Below are 18,855 nucleotides of genomic sequence, written 5' to 3' on the forward strand. Positions count from 1 at the left end.
CTAGAGAGTGGGGACATTTGCAATGTCCTTAACCAATGGATTCAACATTGGAGGACATTTAAAATGTCTTCAATGCTTTACACGTTACAGGACATTTTAAATATTCCCAACCAATACAACATCAATTGTAATGTCCACCAATGTCTTCGTTCGCCCTACCTCCCCAAGTGTCTTTTGATGTACTTTAACCCAAAAATAACAGAAAAAGACTTTCCAAACAAGATTTTTGTGAATCACTGAATTTACAAAACGACTATGTTGCATTGTGGAGTTACACTGTAGGAAACTAAGAGAAAAATATGTAGAGAGAAAGAGAGATAATTGAAATAAGCTTTGCTATTTGAACTCTAAATTACCATCTCCTACGTATGTAATCTCCCTCATCTTCTTCATAAACAATCTCAGATGATTTATCATTAATTTTAGCCATTATAGTGTTCTTGAAATCCAAAACTTCTTGAGCTTGATAACAAGATTTCCTCATTTTAATACCACTTAAACTAGCTCTTGATTCAACCAATTCATTCAATGAAATCTTCTTCCTTTGAATTGATTCAGGTCTTTGTTTTGGAGCACTAGAAGATCTTACTTTTGCTTTAAATGATTGAGTATTCGCCATATAATTCGGAAAATTTGAGTATTTCCTGAAGAAACTATCAGCACAAACACTCTTTGCAGGTGTAGCTGGTAAATTTGATAAGCTAGAATTCAAGAATCTTGGAGTACTTTGAGCTGTTGAGATTCTATACTCATCTCTCATGAAACCCCAATCAAATTCCGGGTAGTTTCTAGAATCAGGAATCGATAAACTAGCTGGAGTTTTACATGGAAATGGTGCTTCACAATTTTCCCATTTTGATGTACTTGTTCTTTGTGATCTTGATTTGGGTCTGTAAGTATCCATTTCGACAATTTTCGGGCTTTCGTTAAAGTTGTTCATCTCTGTTTCGATTGAGGATGATAATCTTCTACTTTGATTAAATGAAGTACTCTCATTTCTCCACTGATCAACTCTTTCCTTCAAAAGAGAAAAACAGAACAAAGATTGATGAAGTTAAAATCTTTAAGCTTTAGAAATCAAAATTATACAAGAACTTAATGGAGATTGAAACTTAGAGAAGCTTACAAGAGATTTTCGGGACCGAAATTCCGGTTGAAATTGATGATCTTTGTGAGAGAAACTACGAGCTCTTCGTGATCGAACAGTGGCTTGAGCTCTTATAAGAGCTTGCATACTGTAAAGAGTTGCACTAGCTTGTTTTCGAACAAGATAACCTCGAACTAGAGCTTGGATTTTAACTAGTCCTTTTAATGCTCTAAGAGCTTTTCTTGCCTGGACAATAAAAAATCATAATTTTTAGATTCAATAAGAAAAACAGAGAAAAGGCTAAAACCCTAATCATAACTAGTTAGGAGAAGCTTTTACTTTCAGTATGAAGAAGAATCTTGAAGAAACCAATTTAGGTTAACAAATTTTTAAACATTAAATGAATAATAACAGAAGAATCAAATTAAATGACTATAAAACAAGTAAAACAAAGGCTAACAAACAAGTGATTTTGATTTTAAATTTATTCATTTTAAAGTCAATAAAAATGAAATTGATGAAGACCCATATTTAGAATACAAACAATCTCTAATTTTTCAGCTGATTAGCTCTGTGTTTCACAAGAACTGAAACAAATTGAAATGCAAAAAGTTAAGAAATTGAAGTAAAAATGAAAACCCACTTACCAAAAATCCTCTAAAAAAAGTTTGAATGACAATAGCAGCCCATCTCTCTCTACCACCATTAAACATAGTTCCTCTTCCATGACTAGTAAGTCTAACAACAGCTACAGCAGCTTGAGCAGCAGCAACAGCAGCATCAGCAGCAGCAGCCGTAGCTGCTGCAACAGCAATGGCATGTTTATTCTGTTCATTGTCTGAATCACTATAAAAAGATCTTAACCAAGCTGCTTCAGCTGGTGGTATATTCACCGGAATAGTACCTGAAATCAGACCCACTTCACCGGAATTGTTACTCTTAATTTTTTTGAAACTCCATCTCTTCTTATCATTATGATCTTCAACATTTGAATTCTCTCTCTGTTCTATCTCTTTCTTTGACCCAAATAAATTTTTAAACCATCTTGTTGCTCTTCCCATTTTGAAGAAATTACCTTAGAGAGAGAGAGAGAGAGAAAGAGAGAAGAAAAAGAAGAGGATATTTAAGAATGTTAAAACAAACTGAAGAAAAGAAACAAACCCAAGTGGAGTTTCAAGAGTAAAACGCCTCTTTAGACTTTCTTTCTCTCTCTAGAAGACTAGAAGTCTTTCTCTCTCTCTCTAGAAGTTTTTATTTGAATCTCTCTCAAGTATAACGCTCCTTTTCTATCTAATTTGAAAAGAAGAACTGATTAGTGGAGAAATAAGAAAAAAAAAAGCAGCAAACTTTAAAGGGGGGAAGAGAAGAAAAAGAAAAAGAAAGGAAGAAGGGAAAGATGGGTGGGAAAAGATTGAGATTTTTCAAGTTATAAAACTGTCAAGTGTCAACACCTCTGTATTATAAGAGACAAACAGATTTCACTGAACCATACATAAAACTAGATTAATGTTTTGCTTAAAACCCTAATTTTTTTAACCAAACAATAATAAAAGTTACAGATATAATAAGCCAACACACAAATCCATTAGTAATTTCCTTAATCTCAGAAAGAGAGAGGATTAGAGAGAGAAAGACTAATTACCCACTTCCTCAAATTCAAAAAATAGGTTGAATTTCACTTCCTCCAATGAGAAAATACAGAGAAGCTACAGAAGAGAATCACCTCTTTTTTTTTTTTTTTTTAATCTCTTTCTCTCTCTATCTTTCTGGAGCAACGTGTCCTTAAAAAAGAAAGATACCTCCTCAGCAGTAGTTTCTCTAAGGTGATTAGTTGTTATATACACTCTTTTGTTATCTCTTTAGCCCTTTTTTGTGATTCACTTCCTTTTTATATTCTCTTCCACTGTTATCTTTCTTTTTCTTTCTCTTTCACTTTCTCTCACTAAGAAATTCACTTTACCCTTATCACTTTCTCTCTCTCTCTCCTCACACCTTATCCAACCCTTCTCAAAAACTTTTTGGTGATAAAAAAACGAATTGAACTTGTTTTCTTGATTGCAAAATCAAACTAATAGAGGAAATGGGTTCTATGAATCTCTTTTTCCTCTGTTATTTCTCTCTCTAGAATTGTACTACTCAAGATTCCAAACTCTGTATCACCAATAAAGACTGTACTAATGATTTTTCTCTGTTTTTCTATGATCCAAATGATTCACTAGGACCTGCTACTTCTTATTTCATTTGGGTAGACTAAGATCTTTCCTCTTCTTTGTCGTATCTCTCAAATTACAGAGTTCTTTTACAGCTATTCGTTTGATACTTTCTCACTTATGCAACTCTATCTACCTGTTCCCTGTACACTCTCTGGACTCAAATCTCTAAAGCCTTACACTTTATTATGAAAAGGCTGTTAAGTGTTAATTTAGTTTTTTCCCCCAATATCCCAATATGTGACCAACTTGCTGTGTTGGCTCCAATTATATACGACAATGTCGAGAATTGGTCTTCGGAATGATTTTTTTTATCTTGAATAAGCTACAACGTAATAAATAATCAACTGGAAAACTTGTATAAGCTACAAGAATCCTTATGGAAAGAAAAATCTAGGAACAACTTCCTCTCAGTAGGAGATAGAAACACCAAATTTTTTCACTCTCAAGCCATACAACGTAATAGGACTAACAAAATTATAGCCATAAAAGATACCAATGGTGAGTGGCAGGAAGGATTAGAAGAGATCCAAGCTATATTTACCTCTCATCTACTCAATATTAGTTCTTCTCAGGGCCATAGTGATAACCACTCCATTCTCAATCTTTTCAATCAAACCATCACGCTAGAACAAAACATAGAGCTTAATAGAATCCCGGACCAGGAAGAAATTAATAGTGCTATTAGTAGCCTTAAAAAAGAAGCGGCCCCGGGTCCCGATGGATACCCCCCCTACTTCTTTCAATCTAATTGGGAAACTGTTAGTCCCAATATTTACAGATTAGTGCAAGAATTCTTTGAGACAGCTGAGCTTCCACAAGACACTAATCATACTCATATTTGCCTCATCCCAAAAACCACAACCCCCCAAACACCAGCCGACTATAGACCCATCAGCCTTTTAAACACAACCTATAAGATTATAACGAAAATATTGGCTAATAGATTCAAACACTCGCTTCATAATATCATCTCCCCTTTCCAGGCGGCTTATGTCCCAGGCAGACAAATTTCTGATAACATTATCATGGGGCAGGAAATAATCCATTCTCTCAAAACCATGAAAGGTGCTACGGGTTACTTTGGACTTAAGCTGGACATGTCCAAAGCTTTTGATAGGATAGAATGGAGTTTCCTTACAGAAATCTTGGCTAAATTGGGTTATTCGGCTCATTGGATCAATATGATTGCCCAATGCATAACAACCTCCTCAATGGCGGTTTTAGTCAATGGGCGTCCTGGTCCCATATTCCACCCCTCTAGAGGTATCAGACAAGGAGACCCCCTCTCCCCTTTTTTGTTCACACTAGCAATGGAGGGGCTCAGTCGTCTGCTTAAAGAGGAACAGGATAGAAATAATTTCAAAGGATTTCCTACAAAAAACCCTAATCTCTCCATCTCTCATCTTCTCTTCGCAGACGACTGCATTATTTTTGGTCGTAACTCTCTAGATAATATCCATACACTCAAGACTATTCTTAATACCTTTTGCAACGCGTCTGGCCAAATGATCAACTACGCAAAATCTAACATTTTTTACTCTAAAAACTCTCATCCTAAATTCAAACGTATGATTATGCGTTCACTTAAAGTAAAATACGCCTCCACGTCGGAGAAATATCTAGGAACACAATTATTCATTGGTGCTAATAAAAAGCAAATTTTTAATGATATTCTTAATAAAATAAAAATAAAATTAGACAAATGGAATCACAGTTTTCTCTCTCAAGCGGGTCGCACTATAGTCATCTCGACTATAGCGGCGGCCGTACCCCGATACCAAATGCAATGCTTCGCTCTTCCCAAGGGCATATGCAAGAGCATTACGACTTTGCAAAAGTCATTCTGGTGGGGTAAGTCCAAAGGCATATGTACCAAATCTTGGTCTTCGATATGTCTTCCAAAATACCTGGGTGGTCTTGGAATCCACTCCCCAGAGCTGGATAACCAAGCTATGTTGAGTAAATTAGCTTGGAGAATTAAATCTGAGCCGGAGGCCATGTGGGTTCAGCTTTTGAAAGCCAAGTACTTTGATAATACAGATAACCCAGGCCCGGCGAAATCCTATCATTCATGGATTTGGAAGAATATTAATAAATACCTCAATATAATAGGAAATTATACGATGTGGGAAGTACACAACGGAAAAAGTATAAATATTTGGACCGATAATTGGATTCCCACGCTCCCATCCATTCCCTATAACCAGAATTCTAACCTAACTAAGGTATCTCAGCTCATTGACCAAGGTAACTGGAACGAAAACATTCTTAACAATGAATTCGATAACGAGACTAAGAATCTTATTCTAGCGATCCCGATCTCTATAGAGAGTGAAGATCAAAGGAAATGGACGCTTACCAAATCAGGAAAATTTAGTGTCAAATCCATGTACCAACACCTATGTATCAGTATGAATACACCCCAACCCCAATCCCCTAATTGGAACTTCCTTTGGTCCATACCGGTTGTTCCTAGGGTAAAAATGTTCTTATGGAAAATTTGTACGAAAGCACTCCCAGTTAGGGATAGGATAGGAAAATATATTGATAACAACAGAATCTGCCCGAATTGTAATGAGATAGAATCCATAGAACATGCTATCCTTCACTGTCCTCTGGCAAAAAATATTTGGTTCTATTTTAACATAATTTCTGAAAATATTATATCTGTTCGAGATTGGATTTTCTCCTGGGAAATAAATGACCAAAAGTCTTACACAATTCACAACATTCATTACGCTACCATTATGTGGAACATATGGAAAATTAGATGTGACCATTGCTTTCAACACGAAATCAACACGCTAGACACAATTATTACCATCATTACGACTTTCCCACAAATTCAAATAGTGAATGAAACAAAAACCAAAACGGAACAAGGAAAATGGATCCCCCCTGAAACGTCCTTTTTAAAGATTAATGTAGATGCATCTTTCATAGACACACAAAGTATCACAGGTATCAGTCTTATCGTCCATGACAATGAATCTAAATTGGTCGAAGCTGCATCATACACCTCAAGAAGCAGAAACGCAGAGGAAGGTGAGGCAATTGCGATCCTCAAAGGAATACAATGGGCAGAATCTCATGAATACAAAAAAATCATTATCGAAAGTGACAACATTAATATCATAAAATATCTTCAGAAAGGAAAGAATAATATTCAATGGCAATCCCTAATACATATCAAAAGAATCCAAGAAATAAAAAGGAGATTGGAAATAGTTAAATTCTCTCATACAAGCAGGAAATTCAATCAAGCAGCGGACAAATTGGCAAAATGGGCAAGAAAGAAAAACAGATCGAAGGTTTGGAAACATGTACCTTATTTTCTATGTAGGTTGTATTGTAATAGAACTCTTATTCCTATCTAATCTATATAATCTTTCAACAAAAAAAAAAAAAAAAAAAAATTACCAAATGGTCTTCCGGTGCTTAAGTCAGTGAGACGTTGTTGCAGTTTAAAGAAGTTATTCAAGATGATCCTATTTAAGGCAAATTTGATATGCTTGTATAGGTTTGGAGAGTTGTAAAATGCACGTCTGGGATGATGTAGTCGTAAGATACCTGTTCTGATGGTAGCCACGTGCAAGGGCGGAGCCAGGATTTAAAGTTACCCCGGACTAGCCTAAAAATGACCAGAGAGTCAAAATTTCTTTTCTAAAGTATATATACTACTAACAAGTAGTAGTTTGAGAAGTAATTTTTTTTCGAATATGTAAAATTTCGTTAATAGTTCAAACATAAAGAACTTACGAAAAATTAACCTCAACAAATTATAATGTATATGATCATTGTTAATTTGAGGACGAAAAAATAACTAAACGGAAGTTTGTTAATTTGAGGACGAAAAAATAACTAAACGGAAGTTGGATGAAAACTAACAAATGGAGTAAAGTTTGACTTAGCACAAAAAAATGGTCAAAAGAGAACTAGATTCAGAAGTAGGGGCAGAACTTGGGACTAAAAGTTCAAGCACATATAATATAAGGGCTCATATGAAATTAATTTAAAAGAGAAATTTAAAGAGGGGAGGGGGATTTGAACTCGTGCGGGCTAGGTGGTAGGATAAGCTCAGAACCACCCTGGCTACTTCTCTTGCTGTGTTATGTTTTCCCTGATTTCTTTTTATCATGCTGTCTCCAGCCAGGGGTAGCCTCCCCTGGCTCCGCCCTTGGCCACATGTGTATGGCTATTTGGAAGATAATATCTATTGAATGTGCATCTTTTGACATTAACCGATCTTTTAAATCTTAACGGTGGTTTGTGTATGAAAAACAAATATTTGTCTCTATCTAGCCTTCCCCCTTACCTTTGTCTCTCGGATTGGAGCAGAGCTCATGGGGCAAAGCTAACTCGGATTTACCTTCTTTTTTGCCTCGAGGCAAAGCAGGGGCATTGAGTTGACTTTTGAAGACTTCCCTATTCTTTTTAGAAACTAAAACAGAGCTGAAAAATAAAACTTACTCGGATCCACCTCTTTGCTTAGCTATGGGCCAGCGCATTCAAGGTGCCTAGTAAATTCATGTCGACCTCGCAACATCCGATTCGATCTTCTCAAACTATAATCGCAGTAGCTGATGTAATAAACTTCTCGATTGTTGCTCTATCGTATTTAGACTACTCTTAATTCCCAAATCCATGAGGATTTGAACCAAGTAAGAAGAAGATTTCATCGTCCATTGAAGAAGAGAAGAAGAAGATAATGATAGTTTTTAGAGAGACAATGAGTTTTAGTGGGTAAGGTTATTTTGGGAGTGAGAAAAAAATGACTTTATTGATAATTATCCATATTATTTCAAACTTTACCTACTATTACACATAAAGTTTTGGTAACTTCTACATAATAACAGAAGACCTGGGTTTTTTTAGTTATTGTGATAATTTTTTTAACCCAAAAAGTTATATATCTAAATTTAGACTAATAAAAGTAAATTATTTATATCTAAATTTAAAATAAATAAATATTTCTTTACAAAAATAGTAATGTAAAAAATAATAAGTCATACCAAATCAACCTTTCTTGTCCTAAAAATAGGATTCCCTTCCCTCTCTCTATATGTTCTTCCAATGTTTTTATCTCTACAAATTATTTCGTCTTAAGAATCATTATCGAAATTATATATATGTGGATTAAATTTTGAATCTTCTTAAAATATTTATTTAATTCTAACAACATACTTAAATGTAACACGTATTTTCATTTTTTTTTCGTAAGGAAAAGTTGAGTTTTCGATCACTACAGTCTTGTTTTCATAAAAAAAAACATAATATAAACAAATATTTATTTTGCTGACATTTTCAGTATTTTTATAACATTTTATTGATTCTATTAACATAATATGCATAAGATATGTTCTGAATTAGTTAGAGTATGTGAACAAAAGTTTGATTATTTATCAAGCATCTTATTGATTCTAACAACATTCTTAGATATAACAGAATTTTTGAAAAATTTCTAGCATTTTATTGATTTAAAAACACAATTATATACTTATACTAAAAAATACTTCTGAGTTTTTAAAACAACTTAGGTGATAAATCGACGTAACAACAACATAATAATGTTTCATATGTTTTCTAACTTACTTACATTATGTTACCAAATTTTTAACATTTCTCTAGCATCTCCCTGATTCTCTTGTATTACTTAAATAAGGAGAAAACATTTGAAACATTTTTCTAGAATTTTCTTTATTCTTATCACATGTAATGCTTTTACATTTGTATGGACAGTTATTCAATCATTGAATGAATTTCAGTGATGCAAATTCTTATGGTTGTTACCTTTAATGAAAAATAACTAAGGAAGATGCATGGGGTCCAATGTTCATCTACGTCGGTCAAGAGTTTGAGGGTGGGGTTCAAGTCTTTCGAGATGCTCTCGGTCATTACTCTATCAGTATGAAAAAAACTAAAAATTTATAAAGAATGATCGATATAAGGTGACTGTTGGCTGGAATGGAGATGTGTGTCCTTTCAAATTTTTTTAGCATCCTATTGATTCTAATAACATAATATGCGTTGTTAAATTTTTTGCATAAATTTTCTTGTAGCATTTCTTTGAATTTTGCTTAAATTTTAGCAACTCTACCAACATCTCGTAAACTCTAAAAAATCCATCATATTTTTACAAACGTAAATAAGTTGGATTTAACTACAATAGAAGTATATAGATTTCCCCCAAAATTTTATATTTTTATTCTTTTAAATCGATGGTTTCGTATCATTCAATGTTTATTTGTATGTAAATGCACATGTTACTCGATCATGAAACAAATGTTAGTGAACAAAATTCTACGGTCTCTTATATGAAATGGGGAATAACTAAGAAAGAGTCACGTGGTTCCATCTTCGCCCATGTAGGCCAAACATTATATGGATATACTCAAAGATAATAAAAAAAATATTGTTGACATCGTTGTGGTATTTCTAGCATTTCTGTGATATCTTCTAGCATTTTCCATTACCTCTCAACATTTTTAACGTATTTCACGATATTCGAACTAAAACTTAAAGTAATTAAAATTAAGAGAAATCCATTACAACATAATCTACTACAAGAACTAATAACTTAAAGATTTTTTGCCATTTATCCTTCAATTCATCCAGTAACAATCAAGTTAATTCAACCATCTTCTTTTGCTGTTGTATTGTTAAATCTTTGGCTAACATCCCGTGTGAAAATGCTTATAGTTATATTCGACCAAAAGTTCATCCACGTGCAAAAATCACATATGTACAACCACAATCTCGTCTGTAAATTTGCAAAATATATTCGTGTTCAAACAAATACTTGCAATTCGTGGAATGATAAAATATAAAAACGTAAAAGAATTGAAATGTAAAACTTTACGAAAAATCTGTACAGTTCTAGTATCGATAAAGTCATTTTGATAGTAATGCTGTTATGTTTGTAAAATATGTTATTTTTTGTCAGAGTTTAGAAAATGGTGGTAAATTTTACACAATTTATGCAAAATCAAAGAAGTGCTACAAGAAATTCGAGGGCGTTACGGACTGAAAAACAAACTCACATTGAAAATTACAAAACGTAAATGATTTTCTGGGTAAGTCAGAAAATTATAAAACGTAAATATGCTGTTAGAATCAAGAAAATGCTATGAGAATATACAAAAAGTTAGCAAAATATATAATTTACCTTTCATGCAAATTTTTTTTGGAGAAAACAAGATTATAAGAGAGAAACAGTCAGACAATATCTTTAGGATTTTTTTTTAAGAAAAAGATTGATGTCCTAGCTTTAAGAATAAAAACAACAAAATCATGCACGATGTAACAATCTATCGTTGAAAAAAAAACGAGAATATGGTAAAAGAAGAAATTTAATTCATTGAGCATCATATTCTTCTAGGTTTTGAACAAAAAAAAAAAATGTTTTTCTAGGTTTTCTCCAGGTGAAGACTAAAAAGCTTAAGGCTTCTCTATGATTTCTCTTAATTTCTCTCGGTGAACTAATGAAGAAAAAGTTATGGTCGATTTTCTTTTGTTCAAAAGATTAAGAAAACGTTCCTTTAAACTGAAAAGACAACTTTTTGTAGAGATAGAAATTTATTGAAGAATTTTTTCTTAAATGTGAAAAGATTATTTGTATCTTCTAATATGAGTAATTTCATTTAACTTTATTGGTCATTCATTTCTTTCTATTTATCTATGATGCATCGTTATTATTCATAAATGAGTATCCATTAATATTATTTATTATTATAGGGTTCCCTATGGCCTGCCTTTGAGTATACTATAAGACACAATATTTTTTTTCTTCAAAATTAGAAATTTGTTAATATTGAAAATAACTAATGGCTTATCATTTGTCAAAAAGACAGGGAAGAACTGACTATCCTTCTATACTACCAATTTAATAGTACAAAATTAGGAAAACAAATAAACCATTAAAGTCAATATAGTTATTTGAGGAGAGTTGAAATCTTACCATAATGAACCAAATTGGAAAGCCCAATTACTATAATAAGTATAATTAATTGGGTTTTACCATCATTATATTATATACTAATTAATGTATCTTAGATTTGATTTAATTTCATAATATGTTAAAAAAATAAAGGATTCTTTTATTTTTTAAAATTTGAAAATTTGAAATCGAGTCATTTAGGAAAAAAAATTGGTTCCTACCCAAGTAAAATAGAGTTGTTTGTTTTCCATGTTTGAATTCCTCAAATTAGTAATAAAAACTCAATTTTCCAAGGGTCAAATTACCCTTGATCTTATCCTAATTAGGGGTTAATCTTATCCCTAATCAGACGGCAATTGGTAGGTTATTTTCGTAAATAACAGAGAAAGTGAAAAGGAAAGAAATGTCAAAGTCAAAATACCAATTCTGGTACAGTTAGGAGTAGTTTCTTATCTATAAACCTAAAACTTTCTGGTACAAAGATAAAACTTAATGAGAGAGAAAGAGATTACCAATCCAAATTACTAGTAAGAAATAAGAATTTCCCCCAACTCATCATCGTAATCCCAATTTACTCCTGTCCTTTACCTAATCCGATCCAATTCTACTAACCCTCACTTCAAATCTCTCTATCTCTCTAGGGTTCATAGGATTTTCAGATCTAATTGAAATTTTGTTGTGTGGTGAGATCTAATTGTTTGAGGGTTTGAATAATGAAGAAGGTGGTAGTAGGAGCTACTGTGGTGGGTGCAGCTGCTGTATGTGCAGCTGCAGCTTTGATTGTTCGACATAGAGTGAGAAGTTCAAGTAGATGGGCGAAAGCGATGGCGATATTGGGGGAATTTGAAGAAAAATGTGCAACTCCGATTTCGAAATTGAGACAGGTAGCTGATGCTATGATTGTTGAGATGCATGCTGGTCTTGCTTCTGAAGGTGGTAGCAAGCTTAAGATGCTTCTTAGTTATGTTGATAATCTTCCTTCTGGGTAATCATCATTCTCCTCTCTCTCTCTCTCTCTAGAATTGTTAATTGTCAAATTTAGGCCTTTTGAACTTGTAAACTGTATGTGGGTAGCTTTATGTTGTTATGATTGAAAAAAGTTCTTGTTTTGATCCATTCCAGGGCTGATCAACTTATTATTGAATGTGGGTTTTTTTATTGTGGGTTAAATTTTAGGGATGAACATGGATTGTTTTATGCTTTGGACCTTGGAGGTACAAACTTTCGTGTTTTGCGTGTACAATTGGGTGGAAAAGAGGGGCGTGTTGTTAAGCAAGAATTCATCGAGGTTTCAATTCCTCCGGAATTGATGGTTGGCACTTCAGATGTATGTATTATCGTCGGCCAATGTGATTCTTATTCTGCAATTGGGTTCTCGTAGACATCCTTAACGTTTGAGTAATTGTCATTTTCAGGAACTATTTGATTTCATTGCTGCAGAACTAGCAAAGTTTGTAGCTACAGAAGGTGAAGATTTTCAGCTTTCTGCCGGTAGGCAAAGGGAATTGGGTTTTACTTTCTCCTTCCCTGTCAAACAAGCTTCAATTGCATCTGGAACCCTTATTAGATGGACGAAGGGTTTCTCTATAGATGACGCGGTTAATCCTTATCCTTATAACCTCTCTCTGTTGATATGTTTTATTCATGGATAACGACGAATAATTTTGACATCATTATCAGTTCAAAAGCAATCAACTTTATTTTGTCATTATGTTCTTGTATTTTGTCCAAAGAAATAGACATCTTGCTCCATATAATACCTAGCACACGAGTATTTGCGCAAAGGATTGGGCTTTACTTGTAGTCTGTTTTCAATTTTTTCTGAAGAAAATCCATTTCTTGCTCTATATAAAATGTTAACATAAGGGTATCTAGTCAATATTTCAAGTCGAATTTTATTCGTAAATAATCGCGCTTCTCTTTAGTACAAAAACTGTTATATTTCAATTCCATTTCTTGTAAAGTCAATCCGTACAGTTCTCGTCTTATTAACCATTTTATCCTTCTTTAACGAGATTTCCGTTTTTCTACTTGACTAGATTGACCAAGATGTGGTAGCCGAACTAACAAAAGCTATGGAAAGACAAGGCCTTGATATGCGTGTGGCAGCTCTTGTAAGTTACAATTTAGTTTCTGCCTGGTTTGAAGCAAAATCGACTTTTCTTTTATTTATTTGTTTTTATTTCAGAGGTTGTCTTCCATGTATCTGTTGTTATAGTATTAATGAACATAAAGATTTTCAAATTTAGATTTCTAACTAGAACGATACTCAGGTCAATGATACAATTGGGACACTGGCTGGAGGAAGATACTACAACAATGATGTTGTTGCTGCAGTTATATTGGGTACTGGAACGAATGCAGCATATGTAGAGCATGCACATGCTATTCCAAAGTGGCATGGTCTCCTACCTCAATCAGGGAAGATGGTAAGTTGCATTGTAATCATATTCATCTTTATTTTATATTTGTTGAAGTCTTCTTTTTTCTGAAAATCCTCACGAGGAAGAGGAAGAAATTTATCCAGAACAATTGTCTTGAGGATAATATACTCCAAATCATAGAACTAGTTGGAGATACAAGTATACAACCGAATCCCGCAAGAAAGGTTCTTGACGAATTCTCCTCAGAAACTGAATTTTCTGACTCTAAAGCACGTGGTGCGCACCTGTCTAGGCTGCCTAGCCCCACCACTGTGGGAGATAAACCAATACCACAAGTTCGTGCTGTTTGAGAAGCTACAGACTCTGCATATAATCTATATTTGCATTCAGTTCTCGGTTACGTGTCGGATCTTACAATCTGAACCTTATATTTACTAACAATATCCTGTACCACCAGAGCTGGAGATTATACTTTTTAAAGTTGAACAGTTGGATGTATGAGAAATTGATTAACAAAGTAGCACGAATGTGCAAGTTAAAACAAAACAGATCCATGTTAAAATGTAACCGTAAAGGTATCTCAAACACTCATAGAAGGTGGTGCTTGAGGAAGCTACATGTGTGTGTGTGTGTGTATTGAAGCATCTGATCTTATATCATTGTAGGTTATCAACATGGAGTGGGGCAACTTCAGGTCGTCACATCTTCCTATAACAGAATTTGATCAAGCGTTGGATCTTGAGAGTCTTAATGTTAATGAGCAGGTAATGGTTTTCCAACAGTGTACAGTTGTTATTGTTGAATATGTAATCTTGACTTTCTTGTGCTTCCATGCAGTAACACCTTCACTTTATTTTAACAGATTTTTGAGAAGATTATTTCTGGGATGTATTTGGGAGATATTGTACGAAGAGTTCTACTCAAAATGGCTGAAGAAGCTGCATTTTTTGGTGATACTGTACCACCGAATCTCAAAGTTCCATTCATTTTGAGGTATGTCCCATCTCATAGATGAAGAAACAATGTTAGACTGAAGTATGCCATCGTCTCGATTCATGACACCCTCTCTTATTTCTTTCAACTTTTACGAGTTCTTAATACGCTACTCTTATTGGATATATCATCTGTGGAAGTGGTATTTCTTTCTTTAACTGCATTCTTCTTGGCTTTCATATAATACTTGCTTTTGTTGAGTTCTTATGTGAAAGATATTTCCGCTGCTATAGCATCTTTTTTTAAGAAATGAACCCACTTATATTTGCCACGTTCTTTTTCAAGGCATTTTATCGACGACATTCTGGTTCTATACAAAGTTCTCACTGAATGTGCAAATGCAGGACTCCTGAAATGTCAGCAATGCATCATGATACATCCCCAGATCTCAGGGTGGTAGGGACCAAATTGAAGGATATTTTAGGGGTATGATTCTGTTTTTTACTTCCGTCGAACATTACTCTTTATGTACACACTCAGTAAAATGAAATTTCGGTTACCTCAGATGACAGATGAAACTGAAAATAGAAGCAAATCTCTTGATTCTGGGTAACTTGGGCAACTTAAATTTGTACCCAACTAGAGGTCTCATGTTAATTTCTGTGTTTCGATGTTTCAGATATCTAATAGTTCCCTTAAAACAAGAAAAGTTATTGTCAAGCTCTGCAACATTGTGGCCACACGAGGTGCCCGTCTTTCTGCAGCAGGAATTTTTGGCATCCTAAGGAAGATGGGACGAGATACAATTACTAACGGGGAAAAACAGAGAACTGTTATAGCCATGGATGGAGGATTATTTGAGCATTATACTGAATTCAGCAACTGTTTAGAGACCACTCTTCAAGAATTACTTGGAGAAGAAGTTGCTGACGCAGTTATCATCGAGCATGCCAATGATGGGTCTGGTATCGGGGCTGCCCTTCTTGCTGCTTCTCATTCTCAATACCCCGAGGTCGAGTAATCTTGATATCACTTGGTTAAATAACCAAGAAGTTTTCTTTTTTGGCCACATTTTTTTCTTTCTATTTTGAATACAAATTCGGCTAGAATCCTATATTTATGACCTGAAAAGTTGCAGGATGGGGTAAAAATGAGAGGTTACTATAATTAGCAGAGCTGAAAGTGGGCATGATCATATCACCCTTCGGTCTGCATTTTGCCCCATTTCATCTTTCCTGCTATAATTTGGTATATGACCAATTTAATGTGTTTGAGAAATTATGACAATACATAATAATTTTACCCACTCTGGGTATCTGAAATGGCATCGACTTTCTTTTTTCTATTTGTTAAAAAAGCAATTTCAATGGCGATACGACAAAGTTGTAAAGGCCAAGTATTTCTCTCATTTGGCCGGAGTTCCGTTGGTTTAGACCGAGAAATCAGAAGATCATAATTCTCCGAGTCCTTCTCATTACCTTAATGTGTTAGTCTATTGGATTCTCATGGCGTACGGCCTAAAAAAAATTGGAAATTGCTCGGCTTCTACATGAGAAATGACTCACAAAATCAAGTTTAACCTTTTCTATTTATACCTTAAACAAGAAAGAGAAGTAATTAACTTTTTCTCACTAGAAGTTCTTTGCTAATGACCAACCAACTTCAACTGATGTGGGTGCAGTGAAGGCAAGCTGTCATGAGGCCCTACTATTTATAATCTATAGCACTCCTATAAACTACATTCTATTGATCTTACACTACAACTTTTTTTTGATGAGATATCTTACACTGCTTTCTTTTTTTTTGTTGAAAATTACAATTTCTTTGTGGTAGCTTCTTACTTCAAAAAACTAGCTGATAAAACTAACTCTACGTCAAATACTTCGAGATGAGCTCAGCCATCGTGCTATGATTTGGGCAAAAACATCTTGTTACAAGTAGCAAAATTAGACAATCCGTTCGCCATAATATCCGCAGGTTGTTCACGGTAGGGAATATACTTCAACACCAACCTACTAGCTACTATTAGATCATGAATAAAGTGATAATCCACTTCAATGTGTTTAGTACGACCGTGAAATACAGGAGTAGAAGCGATGCTCCAAGCTCCAAAATTATAACAACACACCACAAGAGGTTGAGAGAGATAAATGGAGATCAACCAGTCTAAATGCAAATCAATGGTTCCCCAAGGTCAAAGCTTTATATTTGATATTTGATAGAGATTCTCGCTATAGTGGGCTTCTTCTTGTAGCTTCAAGAAATCAAAGAACTGCCAAAACAATACAAAAACCACCCGTAGATCTTCTAGTATTAAATCATCCAACCCGAGGTTATTTCTGGCTTATTCTAAGTCAAATCGACAGCAGAAGAGCATATAATCGAAACTGTGGAGCTATTCGGCTAATCAAAAGCCTGAAATTGAAAAGGGTCGGGCCCTTTAACCCATTTACCAATGCAAAAAAAAAAAAGCCTGAAATTGAAAAGGGCTAGTGGAACCATAGGGACAAGAACCTACCTTAGATGCAACACCAGGCTAATCAAAAGCCTGAAATTGAAAAGGGCTAATGGAACCATAGGGACAAGAACCTATCTTAGATGCAACACCAATGCGAAGGAATCAGAAACCTATACAAATCCCTTTGATTTGCTTTCTTCTTCTCCCCTTTCACTCTCTAGAACTCCCCCCTTTTCCTTTCCCAATAAATCTCTAGGCTGCCCTTCTTTTTTTATTTCTTTTTCTTTCTCTCTGTTGAAGACAGAGGAAAGAAAGAGGTGAGATAGGTTTCTATGGTTTAAAGGGTTTTATATTTCGACCCTCTTAAAGTCGGGGGATTTACATTTGATGAACATGAGGTATAGGTGCAATTATATAGTAAATAATATAATGAATTTGTCGGGCTTAAGGCCTCTTTCATGTTGTCGAACTTTAGGTCTCTTTCATTATGGTTTAAATTAGGCAGTTATCGTGCTCACCACATCTTTGTGATGTATCAATGCCTTGCAACGACTAACGTAGATCGTAGTCGATTTCTCCAAGAAAAAAAAAACAGAGGGTGTAGAAACAATAACCCCGTTCGAAGTTGATTGATTAAGTGTAGGAGAATTTGACGAGGAAGTGGGTTCCAAAGGAAGATCTCCAAAAGATATTCGAGGAATAGGAGGGGGTATAGTTTTAAGAGAAGGGTAGGCATATAAGAAGATATAATCGGTACTCAAGAAGAGAAAAGAAACTCTATCTCATCTAATAAACACTCCTAGATAGATATACTCTATCATTGTTCAAGGCAAACATCCACAATGGGCCCCTCCCCACCGGGTGGAGAGGCTCCAACCACAGCCGACCCTTATTAAGGGCCGGCTGAACATCCGCAACAGACCGTTGGGGAGCTCCCAACAGTCATGTTGGGGACCACATCTGGCCGTTGGATTTGCTCCAACGGCCAGATTTGGGTTCAACCCCTATAATCCCAAATAATCCCTCATTTCAACTCTTTATCTTTCAATTTTTTCTCTCCAATTTTCTCTCCAATTTTTTCAATCTTCTTCAATGGATTCCTTCAATGATAATGAGTTGTTTAGCCAAAGTTATACAAATCTCATTCAAACTCCCGGTTATCACTCAAGCCTATTAGAAAATGATGAGACTTTGAATGGTTCTTCATGCGTTCCCTTGACGGTAGATGAAACTTTAGATGATTCTTGCGAGCAAGAAGGCACGACTTTGAACCAAGAAAGCTAAACGGGTTGCGTATACAAACGATGAAGAACACTTGATGTTTATAAAATTAATCACAAAGGAAAAATGTTTAGATTCCAACGTGTTTACAGAATTTTGATGTCACATAACAAGTGGATGGCAGACATGCCAGGAGAGTCAACATCCGGGAAAAGAGATTCTAATACCAATCCCTCGGAGAAAAGACTAATTGGTCGTAAACAAGCCAAAGCAAATACAAGAGTCGGAGAAAATTCGACAAATTCTACCGTCAAAGATAACGTAATCGGTGATGCTCCGCCGGAATATTGGCAAAATAGGATAGAAGAATCTCAACAAAGATCGATATCAATGCAAGAATCTATACAAGTTCAAAAAGAGTTTCTACAATCTGATAAACAACAAAAGGCCGACAATATGGGATAGACTTATTGAGGATTGATGCTAGGTCTCTCGACGAACATGGTGCACGGATGCTTATAGCAGCGCGAGAAGCTTGGTTCGGCAGTCAACCACAAGACCCAAGAAACCCCTTCTAGCTATTTTTAACTTTTCTATTATTGTTTAGTCGTATTTGTATAGAT

The 18,855-nt window shown here is 34.8% G+C and overlaps 2 protein-coding genes across 6 annotated transcripts; one reads left to right on the plus strand and one right to left on the minus strand.

Annotated features, from left to right (window-relative positions):
* Positions 1–210: 210 nt before the first annotated feature.
* On the minus strand, positions 211–3,622 carry LOC147556678 (protein IQ-domain 26-like). Of its 5 annotated transcripts, none has more exons than XM_086657607.1 (5): positions 2,811–3,622; positions 2,286–2,377; positions 1,735–2,162; positions 1,127–1,333; positions 211–1,018 (listed from the first exon to the last, which is right to left on the minus strand). In XM_086657607.1, the coding sequence occupies exons 3-5, from the start codon at positions 2,146–2,148 to the stop codon at positions 353–355; spliced, it is 1,287 nt and encodes a 428-aa protein (XP_086513733.1). In that variant the 5' UTR covers positions 2,149–2,162; positions 2,286–2,377; positions 2,811–3,622; the 3' UTR covers positions 211–352. The 5 variants fall into 5 exon arrangements, with proteins under 5 accessions (XP_086513733.1, XP_086513731.1, XP_086513730.1 ...); XM_086657605.1 differs by having other exon boundaries at positions 2,286–2,373; positions 2,730–3,475; XM_086657604.1 differs by having other exon boundaries at positions 2,730–2,856.
* Positions 3,623–11,491: 7,869 nt separating this feature from the next.
* Positions 11,492–15,875, plus strand: LOC147556679 (hexokinase-1-like). Its single transcript, XM_086657609.1, has 9 exons — positions 11,492–12,221; positions 12,413–12,563; positions 12,652–12,834; positions 13,276–13,350; positions 13,510–13,665; positions 14,286–14,384; positions 14,483–14,613; positions 14,958–15,039; positions 15,233–15,875. The coding sequence occupies exons 1-9, from the start codon at positions 11,950–11,952 to the stop codon at positions 15,572–15,574; spliced, it is 1,491 nt and encodes a 496-aa protein (XP_086513735.1). The 5' UTR covers positions 11,492–11,949; the 3' UTR covers positions 15,575–15,875.
* Positions 15,876–18,855: the final 2,980 nt, after the last annotated feature.

The sequence above is a fragment of the Eschscholzia californica genome, unplaced genomic scaffold, assembly GCF_041429995.1.
Source record: "Eschscholzia californica isolate CP2 unplaced genomic scaffold, dmEscCali1.0.p SCAF_2, whole genome shotgun sequence".
Taxonomy (NCBI): domain Eukaryota; kingdom Viridiplantae; phylum Streptophyta; class Magnoliopsida; order Ranunculales; family Papaveraceae; genus Eschscholzia; species Eschscholzia californica.